Source organism: Dreissena polymorpha, chromosome 6 (genome assembly GCF_020536995.1).
Source record: "Dreissena polymorpha isolate Duluth1 chromosome 6, UMN_Dpol_1.0, whole genome shotgun sequence".
In the NCBI taxonomy this organism is placed as follows: Eukaryota; Metazoa; Mollusca; class Bivalvia; order Myida; family Dreissenidae; genus Dreissena; species Dreissena polymorpha.
Window position 1 is genome coordinate 79223132 of NC_068360.1, and position 20199 is coordinate 79243330.

At 39.2% G+C, this 20199-nt stretch overlaps 1 protein-coding gene and 1 long non-coding RNA gene across 2 annotated transcripts; both read left to right on the plus strand.

The window, feature by feature from the left end:
- Positions 1–255: 255 nt before the first annotated feature.
- Positions 256–3926, plus strand: LOC127833688 (uncharacterized). Its single transcript, XR_008027544.1, has 4 exons — positions 256–378; positions 808–1107; positions 2144–2274; positions 3522–3926. It is a non-coding gene; the product is annotated as an uncharacterized LOC127833688 (long non-coding RNA).
- A 9118-nt stretch (positions 3927–13044) lies between these two features.
- On the plus strand, positions 13045–19948 carry LOC127836406 (uncharacterized). The gene is made up of 6 exons (XM_052363025.1): positions 13045–13253; positions 14946–15272; positions 16518–16832; positions 17571–17789; positions 18292–18422; positions 19157–19948. The coding sequence occupies exons 1-6, from the start codon at positions 13178–13180 to the stop codon at positions 19367–19369; spliced, it is 1281 nt and encodes a 426-aa protein (XP_052218985.1). The 5' UTR covers positions 13045–13177; the 3' UTR covers positions 19370–19948.
- Positions 19949–20199: the final 251 nt, after the last annotated feature.

The following is a 20199-nucleotide window of genomic DNA, read 5'->3' on the forward strand; positions in this document are numbered from 1 at the left end:
TTTTACATCCATACTTTAATAATTATTACAAAATCTTTCAAGACGACTTATTTTTTGTTTTCCTAATTAAAAAATAGAAGTAAACATGATAAAACATTAAAACATTTAACATAATAAAATATTTTTATAAGTTATCTTTTTAAAATAAACTTCCTTCTTCAATTGCAAAGATAAGGGAAACCAACGTACGCCTGTGTCGAACTGATTTCGTGATCTCAAACTCATTAATATCTACACAATACATAACGGTCAATTATTAGACAGAAGCTAAGCAAACCTGTGCAATGCTAATGGCGACGGATCATCTTAAAACGTTTGGAAATTGGAACTGCTTGAAGATTGCGCACTGCCTTTGCGAACAACCTGTAATGCAAAAAGGTAACATGATTGACACATATACCTGGTTTTAAAGCAAACCGTAAGCATCCATTTGAACAAATATATGCAGATTCTGTTTTTGTTTTATGATAATACTTTAAGACTGGTAATAAGCCTGAATGCAAAAAATGACATTACCTAATGACCCCTAAATATATCAATGTATGTACAAATTACATTTAAAATAAATTATTAAAACGGAAATATTTTGTGTGGCGTTACAATAATTTATTTTTATTTAATAGCTTTATATATGGCTTACATTTAATACCTTTTTGACACTATTCCATGAATACATATACATAACCACCTTCCACATGATAGATAACTACTTTTTAAGTAAAGCTATTATTTTACTTTAGTCATGTCATATTTTTTCAGATCTAATGCACACTTTGAAATGTAATTAGACTTAGGGCTGGGTTTCAGATATAAAGTTGGACAACTCAAGCCTGCCTAGAAATCTCACAACCAACGCAACACAAAACACACCCACGTCAATCCCACATACCAGAACCACAACCAACACTGAACGACACTCAACGCAAATCCGATGGATTCGGGACAATCTCAATGAGTGTTTTGTCAACTACAATAACTTAACCATCACCGACGCACGGGCAGTCTGCAAGATGTCAAACGCGACGCTGGTTGCGTTTATGGACACTTATCAGTACTTTAAGCTAAGCGGCAGACTTCAACGTGATGCGGCTGGATATTGGGTCGACGGTATGAAGTGGCTTAAGAAATGATTTTCGAGCTAAATTTTAATCGGTTTGTTAAAATGGCAACGTGGTGAATTGGAATTAAACCACGAAGTCTTTATTCTGATTTAGTCACTAGCCACGCATGAAAATTACAAATAGATGGAAATAGGAAATAAAATAATAATATTATTGTTTCAATATATATGTAAATTGGAAATAGAGTGTGTATATCTCGCATACACTAACCCGATACTGATATTTAAAAACGATTCTAATAAAATTACTTTTATACAAATATAAAAATGTTTTAATATAAATAAAAGAATACCTAAAAATATGCACTGCTATAGAAAAACACATGCATGGACAAAACTGAATACATATATAGGAAACACTTATGACACCTTATTTAAATTAAAGGGGCCATCTAACATATTGGTAAAATCGACAAAATTAAAAACAAGTTGTTTCAGATTCGCAAATTTTCGTATTTGTGATATTTTTTAGGAAATAAAAATACAGACCATTTGCCATGCTCTTAAATATCCATTATATGCATCTTTTGACGATTTGAAAACCTGAAAATTATAAAGCGTCGTGCGACGCGAAACGATTGAATAATTTGGAAAGTTCCGTTGTTGTATTTATATTTTGGGAAACTACGAGGATTGCTTATATAGGTAAAAATACATCCGCTCTTAGCATGAGCATGGATGGTCGAGTGGTCTCTGCGGGAGACTTCTTTTACTCCAGGACTCCAGGGGTCAGTGGTTCGAGTTCTGTTGAGGGTTGCTCTTTTTACTTTTTTTAAAAATTGTATTATTGTATTTTTTTTACTCGAGATTTTTAGGTCAAATGTTTAAATTTATCAATATAAAGCATTTAATGACATGCTTCAATACATGCCAAGATCTGTTGGACGGCCCCTTTAATATAGTTAACGAGTAGCAGATAACTATTGAAAAGCATCATAAAAACGACAAAATATTATATGAACATGTCAATTCATGAGCTAAAAATAAATTGTTCTTTACCCAAATGTCCGTTACATATTTCAGACGCCATGCCTGCTAACGACTCTACGTGTCTGAAGTTGAACACCGCTGAAGGAAGTCTTCAGTCACGTGAGTGCAGTGAACTGGCCTACAGCATACGTAACTGATTTGCATTCCAAAACAACATTTCACAGGTTAAGAATGCTTCATATCTATATTGTTTATAACAGTTGAGACAAATAGCCATCAATACTGCGATATACAGAAATTTTTAAAAATCATGTCATAGAAATTCTATCCTGAATATGGTGCATTACGTTACCAATATTTTTGTGTTGTATATAGCTCGCAAGCATTAAGTTTACACTGACCTTTTAACATGATTGTTAATACCGTTACGATGAGTGGCTACGTCTCTGCATCGACGGTAAAATATACGGTCATTTAATGCGTGAAACTGGTTTCTCAACCAAAACTAAATACGTCTTTGGTCGCAATTAAAGTATGAAATGTATGCTAAATATATTTATGAATAATTGGTTAATAATGCGTTTCACTATGGTGCATTGACAAATTATTCAGAAAAGAACACTTCATGCAAGTTCATGTGCCCAACCAATCGAAATGGAGATAGTATTTCAAGAACACTATTAAACAACTCGTTTTGGCTAACAAGGGTATTGCTTTGCTGCGCTTTTCTTCCCCCTTTTTAAACAATATTGTATTAATTTATTTTGTATTTAATATTACTTTGTATAGAAACATTGGAAAAGGACTGATATTAGTTAGTTATTTTCTCAATAATTATAAAATAAACGCATGCAAACACAGTTTTGTCTGAGAGGACAAGGGGGAAATATCTATGAATTTCACCTACAACTTGCATTAAAGCCACACATCTTGAAATGAAATATATGTTAATCAATACATATAGATGCAATTTGAAAGTGTGCAAAATTGTCACTAAATCTATAGCCTAACGGTAGTTAGCAAGAAATTTATTCATTTTTTAAATTTTAAAACCGAAAGTAAGATTTCTATACGTATACATCCATTTCGATAAACGCGATTATTTTGAAGTTTTAAAGCGCAAAAAATACAGATTTCTACCTTGTTAACACTAGATATATTTTAATTAGCATAGATATAATTAAATAGGCTAGTTAGCAAGTCATTTATTATTTTTCAAACGGTACCGCTTTTAAAACCGAAAGTAGGATTTCTAGACGTAAACGTCCATTTCAACAAACACGATTATATTTAAGTTTTAAAGCGCAAAAAAAGACGGATTTCTACCTTGTAACCACCAGATATATTCTTATTGGCATAGATACAATATGTTTCTTATTTGTACTTAAATTTATTTTCATTTTAAGGTGTGTGGCTTTAAGGGAATCTGTTATCGAACTGGTTCCATGTCAATACTGAATATATTTCACAGGTTCTGGAGCGACAAGAGTTTGTTGAAATGATTCGAGAGATGACAATAGTGAAAAACATGACGTCAAATGCTTTGAGGAAACTGACGTCTGCTGAAGACAAGAGGACCCTAGCTAAAGTCAGCGGAACTGTCGCCATTTGCATGATGGCGGGAATCTTCTTGATTGTATTCTTGAACGATTTTTCGCGGATTCTGAGAACATTTTTTTAATTAAAATTTCTTAAATTACTGTAAGAAAACAGACACATCTTATTACCAACTAGAAAGCTTCTTTGTCTGAGTACATGACAGGTAGATATTTTATTGATATAGCGGATGATTAATTAATGTTAAATAGTTTTCACAATGTTATATCAATGTATAACTTGCTATGCAGAGTGTTTCCAGTATATGTACATGTAAAGAGCTTGCCTTGTTATCACCGTTGTGTCTTAAACACTGATTTCCATGGAGTCACATTGTGAACTTAACTTTAATATCCGAAATGCGCCATTTGAATGTTCATGTTGGCGATATTGACACAGTTCTACATGTAATCCTGAAAAGCACTGTAGATAAGCTGTCTGAAAAATGTAATATGGATGTTATTGCTTTTTGTGAAACATATTTGAACGAAAATGTGTCTGATGATTATTTAAATATTTCGAATTTTACATACATTTGTAAAGACAGAAGTCAGAAAAAGGGTGGCGGAATCTTGCTTTATATAGGTAACCATGTACCATTTAAACATAGGCCAGGCTTAGAGCCTGATGAAATTGAATTTGTCTGTATTGAAATATGCTTTAAAAACACACAATATTTTCTGTTAAATGTTATCTATCGTCCACCTAATGAGACGCAAAAATGGAAAGAACAATTTGATGCATTACTTAATAAGTTTTAGGGTTTAAACATTGAGTATCACATATTAGGTGATTTCAATTTTAAATACATTGCTGACAGCAAGTCCTATGAATGCAAAATGTGGTCAAAAACTGTATCAAAGCATGGTCTCGTCCAACTAATAAACACACCAACCAGTGTCACAGATAAATCGTCTTCAATAACTGATCATATATGTACTAATCGAATATACAGAGTACGTACTGCTTATTTCAAACAAATATCAATAAGCGACCGCTATCCGGTATGCATGACAAGGAAAATTAACTATAAAATCTCAAAACAAGGCACTCACTCGAATATTAAATATAGATGCTTTAAAAAGTTTGTGATATCTGATTTCCAATTGGATCTATCGGTTTCGCAACTAAATTATATTGAAACTGTTCACGATCCAAATATGTCCCCTCAATCATTATATAGAATTTTGAATAGCGTTTTAGAAAAGTACGTCCCGTACAAGCGAAAGAGAATAAAAAGCACACATATGCCAAAATGGATAAACATAAACGTTATTAAAAGTATGCGAGTTAGAGATAACTTCCGCAAAATTAAAGACTGGGACAATTATAAACTGTTACGAAATACAACTACTTCATTAATTCTGAAAAGCAAGAAAAAATATACAACAATGCTGTTAAAAATGGTACTTAAAATGGAACACCACCCAAAGAATTGTTTTAACGGCTTAATTGGCTCTCGTTTAATAAAATATGTAAATACCACACGGCACTCTTCATATATAAATATGTCAACAATCAGACTCCAGAATATTTAAATGATATTATAGCGTTTTCTCGAATTCACTAATATAACTAAAGATCTGCCACTGTAGAACCAATAGCTAAATGCATGTATGTAAAGTGTCGCGTCCCAGATTAGCATGTGCAGTCTTCTTAGGCTAATCACTGACGAAACTTTCTGGTTACACTGGATTTTAATTAGGAAGAGACTTCTCTTTAACGACAGAATCCATTAACAGCGGAAAAGGTCGTCCCTGATAGGCCTTTTCAAACTGCTCAGGATACTCTGGGAGGATTTCTTAAGCCCCGCTTTGCAGACTGCACAGGATACTATGAGAGGATTTCTTAAGCCCCGCTTTGGAGACTGCTCAGGATACTCTGGGAGGATTTCTTAAGCCCCGCTTTGCAGACTGCACAGGATACTAAGGATGGATTTCTTAAGCCCCGCTTTGGAGACTGCTCAGGATACTCTGGGAGGATTTCTTAAGCCCCGCTTTGCAGACTGCACAGGATACTATGGGAGGATTTCTTAAGCCCCGCTTTGCAGACTGCACAGGATACTATGGGAGGATTTCTTAAGCCCCGCTTTGCAGACTGCTCAGGAAACTCTGGGAGGATTTCTTAAGCCCCGCTTTGCAGACTGCACAGGATACTCTGGGAGGATTTCTTAAAACCCGCTTTGCAGACTGCACAGGATACTATGGGAGGATTTCTTAAGCCCCGCTTTGCAGACTGCTCAGGATACCCTGGGAGGATTTCTTAAGCCCCGCTTTGCAGACTGCACAGGTTACTCTGGGAGGATTTCTTAAGCCCCGCTTTGCAGACTGCTCAGGATACCCTGAGAGGATTTCTTAAGCCCCGCTTTGCAGACTGCACAGTATACTATGGGAGGATTTCTTAAGCACCGCTTTGTAGACTGCTAAGGATACTATGGGAGGATTTCTTAAGCCCCGCTTTGCAGACTGCTCAGGATACTCTGGGAGGATTTCTTAAGCCCCGCTTTGCAGACTGCACAGGTTACTATGGGAGGATTTCTTAAGCCCCGCTTTGCAGAGTGCACAGGTTACTATGGGAGGATTTCTTAAGCCCCGCTTTGCAGACTGCTCAGGATACTCTGGGAGGATTTTTTAAGCCCCGCTTTGCAGACTGCTCAGGATACTCCGGGAGGATTTCTTAAATCCCGCTTTGCAGACTGCACTGGTTACTATGGGAGGATTTCTTAAGCCCCGCTTTGCAGACAGCTCAGGATACTCTTGGAGGATTTCTTAAGCCCCGCTTTGTAGACTGCACAGGATACTATGGGAGGATTTCTTAAGCCCCGCTTTGCAGACTGCACAGGATACTTGGGGACGATTTCTTAAGCCCAGCTTTGCAGACTGCTCAGGATACTCTGGAAGGATTTCTTAAGCCCCGCTTTGCAGACTGCACAGGTTACTATGGGAGGATTTCTTAAGCCCCGCTTTGCAGACTGCTCAGGATACTCTTGGAGGATTTCTTAAGTCCCGCTTTGGAGACTGCTCAGGATACCCTGGGAGGATTTCTTAAGCCCCGCTTTGCAGACCGCTCAGGATACTCTTGGAGGATTTCTTAAGCCCCGCTTTGCAGACTGCACAGGATACTATGGGACGATTTGTTAAGTACCGCTTTGCAGACTGCTCAGGATACTCTGGAAGGATTTCTTAAGCCCCGCTTTGCAGACTGCACAGGTTACTATGGGGGGATTTCTTAAGCCCCGCTTTGCAGACTGCTCAGGATACTCTTGGAGGATTTCTTAAGTCCCGCTTTGGAGACTGCTCAGGATACCCTGGGAGGATTTCTTAAGCCCCGCTTTGCAGACCGCTCAGGATACTCTTGGAGGATTTCTTAAGCCCCGCTTTGCAGACTGCACAGGATACTATGGGAGGATTTGTTAAGTCCCGCTTTGCAGACTGCACAGGTTACTATGGAAGGATTTCTTAAGCCCCGCTTTGCAGACTGCTCAGGATACTCTGGGAGGATTTTTTAAGCCCCGCTTTGCAGACTGCTCAGGATACTCCGGGAGGATTTGTTAAGTCCCGCTTTGCAGACTGCACTGGTTACTATGGGAGGATTTCTTAAGCCCCGCTTTGCAGACTGCACAGGATACTCTGGGAGGATTTCTTAAGTCCCGTTTTGCAGACTGCTCAGGATACTCTGGGAGGATTTCTAAAGCCCCGCTTTGCAGACTGCACAGGTTACTATGGGAGGATTTCTTAAGCCCCGCTTTGCAGACTGCTCAGGTTACTATGGGAGGATTTCTTAAGCCCCGCTTTGCAGACTGCACAGGATACTCTGGGAGGAATTTTTAAGCCCCGCTTTGCAGACTGCTCGGGATACTCTGGGTGAATTTCTTAAGCCCCGCTTTAAAGACTGCTCAGAATGCTCTGGGAGAATTTCTTAAGCCCCGCTTTGCATACTGCTCAGGATACTCTGGAGGATTTCTTAAGCCCCGCTTTGCAGACTGCTCAGGATACTCTGGGAGGATTTCTTAAGCCACGCTTTGCAGACTGCTCAGGATACTCTGGGAGGATTTCTTAAGCCACGCTTTGCAGACTGCTCAGGATACTCTGGGAGGATTTCTTAAGCCCCGCTTTGCAGACTGCTCAGGATACTCTGGGAGAATTTCTTAAGCCCCGCTTTAAAGACTGCTCAGAATACTCTGGGAGGATTTCTTAAGCCCCGCTTTGCATACTGCTCAGGATACCATGGAGGATTTCTTAAGCACCGCTTTGCAGACTGCTCAGGATACTCTGGGAGGATTTCTTAAGTCCCGCTCGGGGAGAATTTCTTAAGCCCCGCTTTGCAGACTGCTCAGGATACTCTGTCAGACTGCTCAGGATACTCTGGGAGGATTTCTTAAGCCCCGCTTTGCAGACTGCTCAGGTTACTCTGGGAGGATATCTTAAGCCCCGCTTTGCAGACTGCTCAGGATACTCTGGGAGGATTTCTTAAGCCCCGCTTTGCAGACTGCTCAGGATACTCTGGGAGGATTTCTTAAGTCCCGCTCTGGGAGGATTTCTTAAGCCCCGCTTTGCAGACTGCTCAGGATACTCTGGGAGGATTTCTTAAGCCACGCTTTGCAGACTGCTCAGGATACTCTGGGAGGATTTCTTAAGCCCCGCTTTGCAGACTGCTCAGGATACTCTGTCAGACTGCTCAGGATACTCTGGGAGGATTTCTTAAGCCCCGCTTTGCAGACTGCTCAGGCTACTCTGGGAGGATTTGTTAAGCCCCGCTTTGCAGACTGCTCAGGATACTCTGGGAGGATTTGTTTTTAAGCCCCGCTTTGCATACTGCTCAATATACTCTGGGAGGATTTCTTAAGCCCCGCTTTGCAGACTGCTCAGGTTACTCTCGGAGGATTTCTTAAGCCTCGCTTTGCAGACTGCTCAGGATACCCTGGAGGATTTCTTAAGCCCCGCTTTGCAGACTGCTCAGGATACTCTGGGAGGATTTCTTAAGCCACGCTTTGCAGACTGCTCAGGATACTCTGGGAGGATTTCTTAAGCCCCGCGTTTCAGACTGCTCAGGATACTCTGGGTGAATTTCATAAGCCCCGCATTAAATTCTGCTCAAAATACTATGGGAGGATTTCTTAAGCCCCGCTTTGCATACTGCTCATGATACCCTGGAGGATTTCTTAAGCCCCGCTTTGCAGACTGCTCAGGATACTCTGGGAGGATTTCTTAAGTCCCGCTCTGGGAGGATTTCTTAAGCCCCGCTTTGCAGACTGCTCAGGATACTCTGTCAGGCTGCTCAGGATACTCTGGGAGAATTTCTTAAGCCCCGCTTTGCAGACTGCTCAGGTTAGTCTGGGAGGATTTCTTAAGCCCCGCTTTGCAGACTGCTCAGGATACTCTGGAAGGATTTGTTTTTAAGCCCCGCTTTGCAGACTGCTCAATATACACTGGGAGGATTTCTTAAGCCCCGCTTTGCAGACTGCTCAGGATACTCTGGGAGGATTTCTTAAGTCCCGCTTTGCAGACTGCTCAGGATACTCTGGGAGGATTTCTTAAGCCCCGCTTTGCAGACTGCACAGGATACTCTGGGAGGATTTCTTAAGCCCCGCTTTGCAGACTGCTCAGGATACTCTGGGAGGATTTCTTAAGCCCCGCTTTGCAGACTGCTCAGGATACTCTGTGAGGATTTCTTAAGCCCCGCTTTGCAGACTGCTCATGATACTCTGGGAGGAGTTCTTAAGCCCCGCTTTAGAGACTGCTCAGGATACTTGGGGAAGATTTCTTGAGCCCCGCTTTGCAGACTTCACAGGATACTCTGGGAGGATTTCTTAAGCCCCGCTTTGCAGACTGCTCAGGATACTTGGGGAGGATTTCTTAAGCCCCGCTTTGCAGACTGCACAGGATACTCTGGGAGGATCTCTTAAGCCCCGCTTTGCAGACTGCTCAGGATACTCTGGGAGGATTTCTTAAGTCTAGCTTTGCAGACTGCTCAGGATACTCTGGGAGGATTTCTTAAGTCCCGCTTTGCAGACTGCTCAGGATACTCTGAGAGGATTTCTTGAGCCCCGCTTTGCAGACAGCTCAGGATACTCTGGGAGGATTTCTTAAGCCCCGTTTTGCAGACTGCACAGGATACTCTGGGAGGATTTGTTAAGCCCCGCCTTGCAGACTGGACAGGATACTCTGGGAGGATTTCTTAAGCCCCTTTTGCAGACTGCACAGGATACTCTGGGAGGATTTGTTAAGCCCCGCCTTGCAGACTGCTCAGGATACTACGGGAGGATTTCTTAAGCCCCGCTTTGGAGACTGCTCAGGATACTCTGGGAGGATTTCTTAAGCCCCGCTTTGTAGGCTGCTCAGGATACTCTGGGAGGATTTCTTAAGCCCCGCTTTGCAGACTGCTCAATATACTCTGGGAGGATTTCTTAAGCCTCGCTTTGCAGACTGCTCACGTTACTCTGGGAGGATTTCTTAAGCCCCGCTTTGCAGACTGCTCAGGATACTTGGGGAGGATTTCTTAAGCCCCGCTTTGCAGACTGCTCAGGATACCCTGGGAGGATTTCTTGAGCCCCGCTTTGCAGACTGCACAGGATACTCTGGGAGGATTTCTTAAGCCCCGCTTTACAGACTGCTCAGGATACTTGGGGAGGATTTTTTAAGCCCCGCTTTGCAGACTGCACAGGATACTCTGGGAGGATTTCTTAAGCCCCGCTTTACAGACTACTCAGGATACTTGGGGAGGATTTTTTAAGCCCCGCTTTGCAGACTGCACAGGATACTCTGTGAGGATTTCTTAAGCCCCGCTTTGCAGACTACACATGTTACTATGGGAGGATTTCTTAAGCCCCGCTTTGCAGGCTGCTCATGTTACTCTGGGAGGATTTCTTAAGCCCCGCTTTGCAGACTGCACAGGATACTCTGGGAGGATTTCTTAAGCCCCGCTTTACAGACTGCTCAGGATACTTGGGGAGGATTTTTTAAGCCCCGCTTTGCAGACTGCTCAGGATACTCTTGGATGATTTCTTAAGCCCCGCTTTGCAGACTACACATGTTACTATGGGAGGATTTCTTAAGCCCCGCTTTGCAGACTGCTCATGTTACTCTGGGAGGATTTTTAAGCCCCGCTTTGCAGACTGCACAGGATACTATGGGAGGATTTCTTAATCCCCGCTTTGCAGACTGCTCATGATACTCTGGGAGGATTTCTTCAGCCCCGCTTTGCAGACTGCACAGGAAACTATGGGAGGAATTCTTAAGCCCCGCTTTGCAGACTGCACAGGATACTCTGGGAGGATTTCTTAAGCCCCGCTTTTCAGACTGCTCAGGATACTCTGGGAGGATTTCTTAAGCCCCGCTTTGCAGACTGCTCAGGATACTCTGGGAGGATTTCTTAAGTCCCGCTTTGCAGACTGCTCAGGATACTCTGGGAGGATTTCTTAAGTCCCGCTTTGCAGAGTGCTCAGGATACTCTGGGAGGATTCCTTAAGTCCCGCTTTGGAGACTGCTCAGGATACTCTGGGAGGATTTCTTAAGCCCCGCTTTGCAGACTGCTCAGGATACTCTGGGAGGATTTCTTAAGCCCCGCTTTGCAGACTGCTCATGATACTCTGGGAGGATTTCTTAAGCCCCGCTTTGCAGACTGCTCAGGATACTCTGGGAGGATTTCTTTAGTCCCGTTTTTCCAGAGCAAGGCTCATATATTTTGATGTCGATTTTTATCGGACATTATGTGGAGAGTTGGCGTTTAATTACTACGATTTTATCAATTCTCTACAACCTTTCCGAAATTATATAAAATATTAATCAAATTAGCATATGTAAACTTTTCCTTTTCTAGACCTAGAAATATGAACAAATTCCTTTGCAAACTAGCAGGCTAACTTAAAAATATTCCCCACATGTCAGTTGTTTGTATATGGATTTCATGTTACACAACACTAAGCTTTTGTGATTAGTTATTTACAAATTATAAGCAAACTCTACCGTGTGAAAATTTTACCATGTCATATAAACTGACATAACTGAAAAAGTTCATATTAAAAATAAAAAAATGTATAAAAATTTAACAATTTTAATTTGTCTTTATTAGATTACCGGCATTAGTTCAAGGTAAATTTTTCATCAATACTTAATTAAAAAATACTTAATTAAAAGACAGAAACTTTTCTAAAAACATGATAAAACATGTAAAGAACATCAACACAGATGTATACATGTTTTGTATTCCAATATTAAGTATGTGTATTTCCATTTTATCATAAACGATTGGTCATTATCAACAGCGGTATTTTCATCCTACTTATGTTGAGTTTGTGTTGTGTTTACTTATTCATATTAATTACTGATTTGAACCCACCGTGAAACCAGTAGGGGACACAAACTTATTAAATAATGGTATAAATGGACGGTTCATATTAGACTGAACTTTGATCGCCTTCACATCAATGGCCGTACTGCCATCATCTTTAAAAGGGTTCACCATCAGCACAACCTCATAACCAAATCCACACTAGAAAATAATATTAGCTTGTATTGCTCTTGAATTCTGGTCTAAAACCAGGGATTAATTATGTATCAGAGAACTTTGGTATCCTGCAAAACAATTATGTTGGTCAACTTATTATTACTAAAACAATGTGTGCGTTTCGCACATTTTTCGCTAGTTACGCCACCTATAGTACGTGCACTGATATACTAGATTCTTTAACCATGTTGGTGCTTAAAACCTGCGATAAAATGATAACACTTGGGGGTAACCGGGTTTTCAGTTTTTTTAACAAGGCAGCTGTTTGCTCCGCTTTGATGTTTTGAGCCGACGAGATGAATGCACTGGCTGGCTAGACCGGGGCCAATGACTGCACTTATTGAGACTCCCGCCACATGGCCCGCTAGACCGGGGCCAATGACTGCACTTTTTGAGTCTCCTGCCACATGGCCCGCTAGACCGAGGCCGATTACTGCACTGATTAAGTCTCCCGCCACATGGCCGGCTCGACCGGGGCCGATGACTATTTTAATTGATTCTCCCGCCACATGCATATAAAATGCGGACAGGTAGATGTTTTTCAAGCAACTGAACTATGGTTTAAATTACCTAAAACTAGAATTAAGTACTGACATGTTGATAAACTACTACCACTCAAGCAAAAACTTATGCTCTTTCGTACTCACTTATAAAGAGGCCAAAACAGTCTGTAATTATATCTTTGAAATAACAACACTTAAGTAGTCCGGTGATACTGATGAGCATTCTATTTAAATTTAATTAAAATTTGCTTATTCTTTAACATGTGGCATTCAGGTGCATTATGTTTGCTCTTATTTTGTGTAATCTGGCTGCACCGACGAATCAGTTGCATTGGGCAAACATGGCTAAAGATATGCATATCACTTCACTAGGAAAGTTGAATTGCTCATTGAAGAATAATTTGGTATGCGCTTTTATTGCAATTGCATGAAAACAGATATTATTGTGGATAACACAATTTCTTTTTATTCGATAAATTGTATCACACCTTTGCTTTTTTAACTGAAAATTACAGCGATTGCAATGAATATATTTAACACTCGGCGGTTGTTGTTTTTCATCTGGATTAGCAGCCATCAGTCAGTGATGCAGTGCTTTGGTAAGAACATTTACATTATATAAGCATTGAAGAGACTGTTTAACCCTGCAATGAGATTTTACTGGTTCCAAGCAAAGCTTAAATATGCCTTGCCAACATTACAAACCATGTGATGATTAAATGAAACGTGATTATTATTGCATATGGTTTTATTAAGATATTGCATTTTTTCTTAATTGACTATATACAAATATAAACTGACCATTTATGTAGAAATGTGCACAGATTTTCATTCAATCTGTTAAAAATGTTACAACAACTCTTCTAGATCTGAAAGGATTTTAGTTTGTGATAGAGGGGGCGGGCTTTGGTCACCGATGGGTCGGGCAGTGGTTACCGCTGGGTCGGGCCGTGGTCACAGCTGGGTCGGGCAGTGGTTACCGCTGGTCCGGGGAGTGGCTACCGTTGGGACGGATAGTGGTAACCGCTTGTCTGGGGAGTGGTTAACGCTGGTCCAGGGAGTGGTTAACGCTGGGTCGAGCAGTGGTTACAACTGGGGCTGATATTGGTTACCGCTGGGTCGGGCAGTGGTTACCGCTGGTTCGGGGAATGGTTATTGCTGGTCCGGAGAGTGGTTAACGCTGGTCCGGGGAATGGTTAACGCTGCTCTGGTCAGTGATTACCACTTAGACGGGCAGTCGTTAGAGCTGGGGCGGGCTGTGGTTACAGCTGTGGTTACAGCTTGGGTGGGCAATTGTTACAGCTGGGGTGGGCAGTTGTAACCGCTGGGCATGGCAGTGGTTACCGCTGAGGCGGACGGTGGTTACCACATGGGCAGACAGTTGTTACCGCTGGGACGGGGATTGGTTAACGCTGCTCTGGACATAATTACCGCTGGGGCGGATATTGGTTATCGCTGGGGTGGGTAGTGGTTATCGCTTAAGCGGGTAGTGGTTACCGCTAGGTCGGGAAGTGGTTACCGCTGATGCGGAAGTTATAACCGCATACGCGATTAATGATTACCGATGGGGCGGACAGTGGTTGCCGCTGGAGCGGGTAAGGGTTACTGCTGTGCCATGCAGTGGTTACTGCTTTGTGGGGCAGTTGTTACTTCTGTATTGAGCAGTGGTCACTGCTGGGACGGGCAGTGATAACCGCTAGGACGGACAGTGGTTACCGCTTTGGGTGGCTGTGGTATGTTTCGCTAAATGCTAATTTGATTCGACTTTAACTTTGTATGCACAATAATTTAAATTTTAGTAGTAGTATTATTAGGACGAACACTCAAGAAAGTGTACCATTATTTAGCCCATTTTTTTAAACCTATTTATTTAAGCTCGGTTGCATAACAAGCCTAAGCTTATACGAAACGCTTTCGAGTCCGTTTCCATGGTGTCTATGGTGTCTATTAGCCCATTTGTTGGCTTCTGCGAAGACGTTATGTAAGATCATATGGTAATGCAAAAACTGTACAAGTTTGGCAAAGGGTCGATGAAAATGAAGTCTGTATGTTCTTAAAAAGGGAATACATTACATTTTTGCATCAAATAGGCAATACATATATTTGCTCTGGTGAGACTCTCAACCGAATATCTTATTTTCTAAGCAAACTGCGCACGTTTTGTTAAGATTGGATTAAAGTGAAGTCTCTTATGGTCTCATAGTGTGGACGTTTTTGGCACAACGTCGCCGGTTAGGTTCAGTAATGCTCAGGTAAGCTTAAATATTAATTTTATGATTTAATATTTGCAGAGTTGGGCAAGTGGTTTTCGATTCCTGAGTTCCAAGGATACCAGTACACTGTAACCAATGAGAATGAGACATATGAAGAATGCAAGAAGAACTGCTTTGATAAATACAACGGATCTCTTGCTAATCAACAAGCCGATTTTGTGCAAAATTTAAAAACGGCTTTCAAGATGTTCCATCTGATGAAACATGAAGTATATGTTGCGTGGACAGAAGCTAACCAAACATGTGGACACATTACAGTAACACAAACTGAGGTATCCTTATTACCAACTGAAAACTGCTCGAGTCCGGCACACTGCCTCTGTGAACAATTGTTTCCAAATACAGGTAACACGATTAACGAAATTACCCCACAACATGCTTTAACACAACTTTGGCATCCATTTAAAAGAAATCAACGATAACTCATATATATATATATATATATATATATATATATATATATATATATATATATATATATATATATATATATATATATATATATATATAGATATAAATATATATATATATATATATATATATATATATATATATATATATATATATATATATATATATATATATTCACACATATGGCCAGTTACGGGGTCTCTGATTTAGAAATAGGTTATGGGGTTCCCACTTTAAATACATGTATCTCCATACCCTTTTTTATCCGATATAAACACGAATTAAGGTATATAGGGGTACCTACTATTATTATTGTATATAAATACGTCATTTATTTAACGTCTTATACAAGGAAATATATAGCGAACTTATTTGCGAGGTATATACAATTTCAATTTCAGACCTGATTGTGGTTTTCGATTTAAGACCTTATTGTGAGATTTGATTGCATTACCTCCCCTACACCCCCCTCATAGTAATTAAAGGAGCCTAGATTGCGGGGTTGTATATAGACCCCGTTTTTTATATTGACCTCGTAAGTACAGTCTGAAAACTACAGAGACCGCGTAACTGGCACTATGTATTGGTATATATATATATATATATATATATATATATATATATATATATATATATATATATATATATTTATTTATTTATTTATTTATTTATTTATTTATTTACTTATTTATTTATTTATTTATTTATTTATTTATTTATTAAACCTACGTTCTCAATATAATTTAAATATGCGAAGCCTTAATTAAGGTAATTTTTTGTAAAAAAAAGGAGCCATCTTATGAGATGAAATAATGTTTTTAATTGCCAGCCATGTTCAGATTCATAATACATTACTATATAAGTCTCTATATTTGACTTAAAATATTATCTTTTTATCAAATTGAAACTGTAGAAGAACGGTGTAGATAGGGTGAAAAACGAAGTTTTTTCCCCCGAATAACGTTCATTTTTTATATTATTTTTTTGAAAACGAGGGGCAAAAACTCATTAACGTCTAGCACAAACTGGCCCCCTTGATATAGATGGGATTAAAATGAAGTCTTTATCGCGATAATGGTCCCTCAATAATGAAGGTTATGGACACAGAACGCCAACTGTTAGGTCACTTGATGCTCAGGTAAGCTAAAATATGATTGAAGTATGAGTATATATTTTCAGAGTTGGAAAAGTGGTTCTCGGTACCCAAGTTCCAAGAATACCAGTTCATAGTAACCAAAGCAAATGGGACATATGAAGAGTGCAAAAAGACATGCATCAGTAAATACAACGGATCTCTTGCTAAGCAAAGAGACAATTTTTTACCAAACTTGAAAACCGCTCTGTTGGCAACTCGCATGCATTTTTTCGCGTGGACAGAAGCCGAAGAAACATGTGGAATGATTATCGCAATACCAACTAACGTATGGGCGTTTAGGAATGCTAGCTGCTCCTCACCGGCAAACTGCCTTTGCGAACAATTAATAACAAGCACAGGTAACTTGATTGACAGATATACCCAACAATATTCTTTTGTCAAGCAAATATGGCATCCAGTTAACACCATATGACTTAATACTTGCCATGAAGTTCAGCTGCTCGCTTTCGGCAAACTGCCTCTGTGAAAAATTGATCCCACCACCAGGTAACTCAGGTAACACGATTGACAAGTTTACCACACAATACGGTAAAGCAACACATCTTTGGCATCCATTTGAAAAATATATCAAAGATATTCTTTATTTTATTATTTAATTGTGGTCCTGATATTATTCACATATGTGAACCCTTAATTGATATAATATTGTCCGAAAACCAAGTTGAAAAAGGAACCATAACTCTTATTAGATGAAATTATGTGGTTTGTAATGGTAAAATATGTTCAGAGTGCATAAAACATTAGTAATTTACTACATCAGTCTTTTCTGAGGTAGTTTGAAAGTGGCTTTTACAATTCTACCACTTTGATAGTATAATGTACATTTTTTGTTCAGGACTTTACATAATGACCTACTAGTACTTAACGTGTTCAATCAAAATATTTGTGTAGTTACGGTATATGTTAACATAAACTTAACAATAAATGAGTTCCAAAAAAGGTTCATAATTCGTATAAAATACTAAAAACAGTTTTCAACATTGTCCAGTCACCTTGTATTGTGACTCACAATACCCCAAGAAACATTTCTCAAACTACTAAGACTATTCAAACTGTTTCGTCGACCCTTAATACAGAGTCACTGCCAGGATCAACACTGCCCGACTTGAATCAGAGCACATGGATTCTGGACAATCTCAACGAGTATTTCGTCAGCTACTACAAGTCCACACTCTTCCAAGCACGTGCATTCTGCAAGACGTTGAACGCGACACTCGTGGCTTTTAGAGATGTTGCTCAGTACTTGAAGCTAAGCGGCAGAATCCAACTCCATGCGGCTGAATATTGGGTCGATGGTATATAGATATGTGAAATGAAGGGAATAAGAATGTGTTTCGAGTTATTATTGTTTATCGGTTATTAAACACTGATTTGGAGTTCTAATTCATATGAATTAAACCGCGAAGTCGTTGACTTGAGTTTGTTAACAGTTACGCAACAATATAACAAAGAAAGGAAAATAAGAAAACAATAACCATGTAATTATTTGTATATATCCCTAAAACTGTAAAGTGGTTCAGAGGTTTCGTAAAGGTCGCAAAAACTAATCGGATACTGACCTTTTTAAATGATGTTAATAACATATCAATACTATGAAAGCACTTATTTGAGTCGAGCTATGGAGGAAACTGAATACCGTTATAGGACACACTGAAAACGCTTAAATTATGTTAATAAAGTTCATGAGCGGTAAATAATGAAAAGCTATATTCAAATCATCCAAATATACCTTACATATTTCATTAATTCAGCTTAAAGTATTATGTTTTTACCCCAATGTTCCGGCATGTATTTCAGACGCCATGCCTGTTAACAACTCTACGTGTCTGAAGTTGAACACCTTTAAAGGCATTCTACAGTCACGTGACTGCAGTGAACTGGCATACAGTATCTGTAACAGATTTGCATTCCAATACAACATTTCACAGGTACACAAATGCTGCAAAACTATACAGTTTGTAGCATACAACATAACATATATCCTTCAATTTTTATTTCGTATATACATGTACTCATGTAACTCGCCAACATTATGCTTACACGGACCTTAATGTATGATTGTTAATACCGTCACGATGAATGAATACGTGTCTGTATGGACATCGGGTGCAATAGACAAAGAATTATCCTATTAAATATTGGTTCTCGTTTCGTGTTAAAAAAGCAGATACGAATATTGGTCAAAATTAATGTGTGAATGTATGCTTATTAAATTTATAGGGTCATTACATTTAGCTATTATACCCATTGCGCATGGACAAATATATCAAACAGAAACATGTATGCAAGTTCATATGCCTGATCAATCGAAATGTAGATAATTGTTTAATAAAGATAAAAGAAAAATGTTATCGGCAAAGAAGGGGCTTGCTTTGCTCTGCTTTCTCCTCCCATTCTTACACAAAACAACAATGACTTACTTTCCTTACTTTACTTAAGTTTATTTTCTTATCATTACTAAGTAAAGAAAAAACGAAGAAACAAAGAATCTAATAATAATTACTACTTAGTTATTTTCCCTATAGTTGGAGATCAATCTCAAGGAAAACATTCTGGTATGACAAAGAAAACCAGGCAAATATCTGTGAATTTCACTCAAAGATTTCATTAAGAGAATCCGATATCAAACTGGTTTCATTTAGGGATTGAATATACTTCACAGGTTCTGGAGCGACCAGCGTTTGTTCAGATGATTCGAGAGATGACAGTAGTAAAAAACTCGACGTCAATGGCAGCGAGGAAACTGACGTCTGCTGAAGACAAGAGGACCGTTGCTAAGGTCAGCGGAACTGTCGCCATTTGCATGATGGCGGGAACATTTTTCATTATCTTCTTGAGCGATTTCTCGAGGATTCTGAGAACAGTTTTTAATTAGAAATACAAAACAGACACAAATTATTTCCGAAGAGAAAGCTTCATTTTCTGATTACATGACTGGTAGATATTAAATATTATAAACACAAGATTAGTAAATAAAACAATGCTGCCACAATGCTTTATCCATGTATTACTTGCTATGCATTTTTATATGTCTAGCCCATGCCTTTTTAGTCCAGTGGCTTCTAAAACATTAATAGCAAAGGCGGAGTCACGTTGTGATGATGTATAATTCATTTACTCTTTGAAATGTATTGATAAATGCGTTAAATTATATGAAGGCACGTTGTGGACTTAATCTTCGATAAGCCCAAAGCGTTCTTCAGAGGTTCCTGGTAGCGATACTAATAAACAGTGCTACATATACTCTGAAATCCGGAAAAGCACTGGATATTTCCCATAGCAAAGTCAAAGTTGACACTGATTTCGTACAATAATATTCATTAATCAATGATTAAAAATAATGTATTTACTATACATCCCCATTCTGTTTTCTTTCTTTGCTCATGTAAAAATCAAGCTGGCATACATGTTTTCGTCGCATATATATGCATAAAATATAAACATTTATAACTAATTAAACCCGTTTACACATATTCGAAAAGGAATTGTTCAGTTATATATTTGTATAAAGAACTTGCGTGCTTTTCGGTCTTCACATGAAGTGCTTTTCGGTTGGTATATTGCCGATTTGGGCATTAAAAATTCATTATAAACAAACGGTAGTATACATATGCATGAAATATTGCCATTTATAACTAATTAAACGCGTTCACACACAATAGACACGATTTTTTCATATCTTTAGAGAGAGAAATTGAGTGCTTT